The sequence below is a fragment of the Durio zibethinus genome, chromosome 19 (assembly GCF_047325235.1).
Source record: "Durio zibethinus cultivar Kanyao isolate XHJ-2024 chromosome 19, ASM4732523v1, whole genome shotgun sequence".
Lineage (NCBI taxonomy): Eukaryota > Viridiplantae > Streptophyta > Magnoliopsida > Malvales > Malvaceae > Durio > Durio zibethinus.
In genome coordinates, this window is record NC_143180.1 from 21,674,164 (window position 1) to 21,675,981 (window position 1,818).

A 1,818-nucleotide genomic window follows, 5' to 3' on the forward strand; every position below is an offset into this window, starting at 1 on the left:
GCCTCAAAGCCAAATGCCAAAACGTTTTTTAATTGAAAATAAACTCGGAAAGTATTGAAGTAACCTATTCCAGGAAAAATGTTTTGGACCGTTAATCTGAACCTTTTTAAGTAACAACCGTTGATTTGCTCATAAAAAAGCCATTTTTCCTTTTCTTCTAAATTTGTCGTTTTGTCAATGATTCTGATGCTTTACTTTGCAGTTTTCATGGTTTTGTTTGGTTGGAAATATAGTACTGATTTTTATGGGTTTTGCTTGTATGGGTCTTTATGGCATGTGTGGTCATTATTTTTAGAAGGGAAATTTGATTATTAATGATGCATTTTCTTAATTGTTTTTGAACATTTGCTTTGATCAAATTTCTAGGAAATTAAGATTGTCTTGACATGGAATTTTGGTTTTGTTTTTGGTTCTGTCTCGTCTGAATCTTTTTGGTCAAGAAATTTTTTTGGTTATAAACTTTTGTCACATGATCAGTGAGTGAAACATTTGTTCTCGAAATTTTGGTTGGTTTAAACTAGCATTTATTTGTTGTTTAAAAGTTTTTGGCTGTTCTTGAAAGAAACGCCATAATTTTCCTCTGGTACTATCTGTTTATTATTGCTTTATTTTGATTCTGGGTTTGCTGCTATCCATATTCGTGGAATTGAGCATTGCTGATCATGTGAAATGGGCATTGCAGGGTTATATTTCATTACAATCAGGTAAATTTTAAATTAGTTAAAAACTCATCTCTTTCAATCTGGCTTTAGCATACTTGATATTGGGATAGGACTAAGTTGATTTTTGAATTCTTCAAGATTGATATACTGTTTCTTCTTACTCTAAGGACATTGGTTTTATTGCGAATTGCCTTTTTTTTTTTTTTGACATTTCCATGTTGATTGCAGTTGCAGAATGTTTCTCAAGGTGCAGTTGCCATGGAATGTCATAATTCCTGCTGACAGCTTGGATGCCAAAGGCTTGATGCTCCAAAAGGCTATAGTGGTCTGCCTTTTGGACGAATTTGATCCCAAGGTGGCCACCAAGGATCTTGGATATTTCATGGCTGTAACAACTCTGGAGAGCATCGGGGAGGGCAGAGTTAGACAGAACACTGGGGATGTGCTTTTCCCTGTTGTCTTCAGTGGAATCACCTTCAAGATGTTCAGAGGAGAGATTTTAGAAGGAGTTGTACACAAGCTATTAAAACATGGAGTTTTCTTGAAGTGTGGACCAATTCAAAACATCTATCTGTCTCACGTAAAAATTTCCGACTACCATTATGTGCCTGGAGAGAATGCTATCTTCATGAATGACAAGCACTCGAAGATTGAGAAGGATGTTGTCATCCGATTTATTGTGATCGGAACAAAGTGGATGGAAATAGAGAGGAGATTTCAGGCATTGGTAAGTTTGGAAGGTGCATGACTACTTGGACCAGTTTCCTGAATATAACTTTTGTTTCATCTTTGTATGATTCGGATGTACTTGTTACTGCTTTCTTAGGAAGTAGTTGACAGTAAGAGTGTTGGATGTTGAACTATAATAGTTGTAAATTCGATTGGACAAAGATGTTGAATTCTAAAGCTTACTTATAATGTTAGCTTTGTATAACTTGGTTCGGTTAAATCGGTTTTTGGTCTTTTAAGTTTTTTAAACTGAATTGAATCGACCAACTGAACAATTGCTCACCCCTAGTCAAGACTAGCTTTCCATTTCAGAAGGGTTTTGTTTCAATGGATGGAGCAGTAGCTAAAGAAGTAGTTTGAAAGGATACCTAAGCCTTAAAATTTTACCAAGTAGTTAATTGTTGGAAATTATTCTCAATTGATTCTA

General features: G+C 35.0%; 1 protein-coding gene across 1 annotated transcript; it reads left to right on the forward strand.

Moving 5' to 3' along the window:
• The first annotated feature begins 375 nt into the window (after positions 1-375).
• LOC149513537 (DNA-directed RNA polymerase V subunit 7-like) lies at positions 376-1,522 on the forward strand. Its single transcript, XM_089748203.1, has 2 exons — positions 376-704; positions 891-1,522. The coding sequence occupies exons 1-2, from the start codon at positions 670-672 to the stop codon at positions 1,408-1,410; spliced, it is 555 nt and encodes a 184-aa protein (XP_089604329.1). The 5' UTR covers positions 376-669; the 3' UTR covers positions 1,411-1,522.
• The last annotated feature ends 296 nt before the right edge of the window (positions 1,523-1,818 follow it).

What these genes read in the sequence shown, in the direction of transcription:
- LOC149513537 (XM_089748203.1), top strand. Translation starts at nt 670, where the DNA reads ATGGGCATTGCAGGGTTATATTTCATTACAATCAG. An exon ending in TTATATTTCATTACAATCAG is followed by an intron (nt 705 to 890) that starts GTAAATTTTAAA and finishes TGTTGATTGCAG; the next exon opens with TTGCAGAATGTTTCTCAAGG.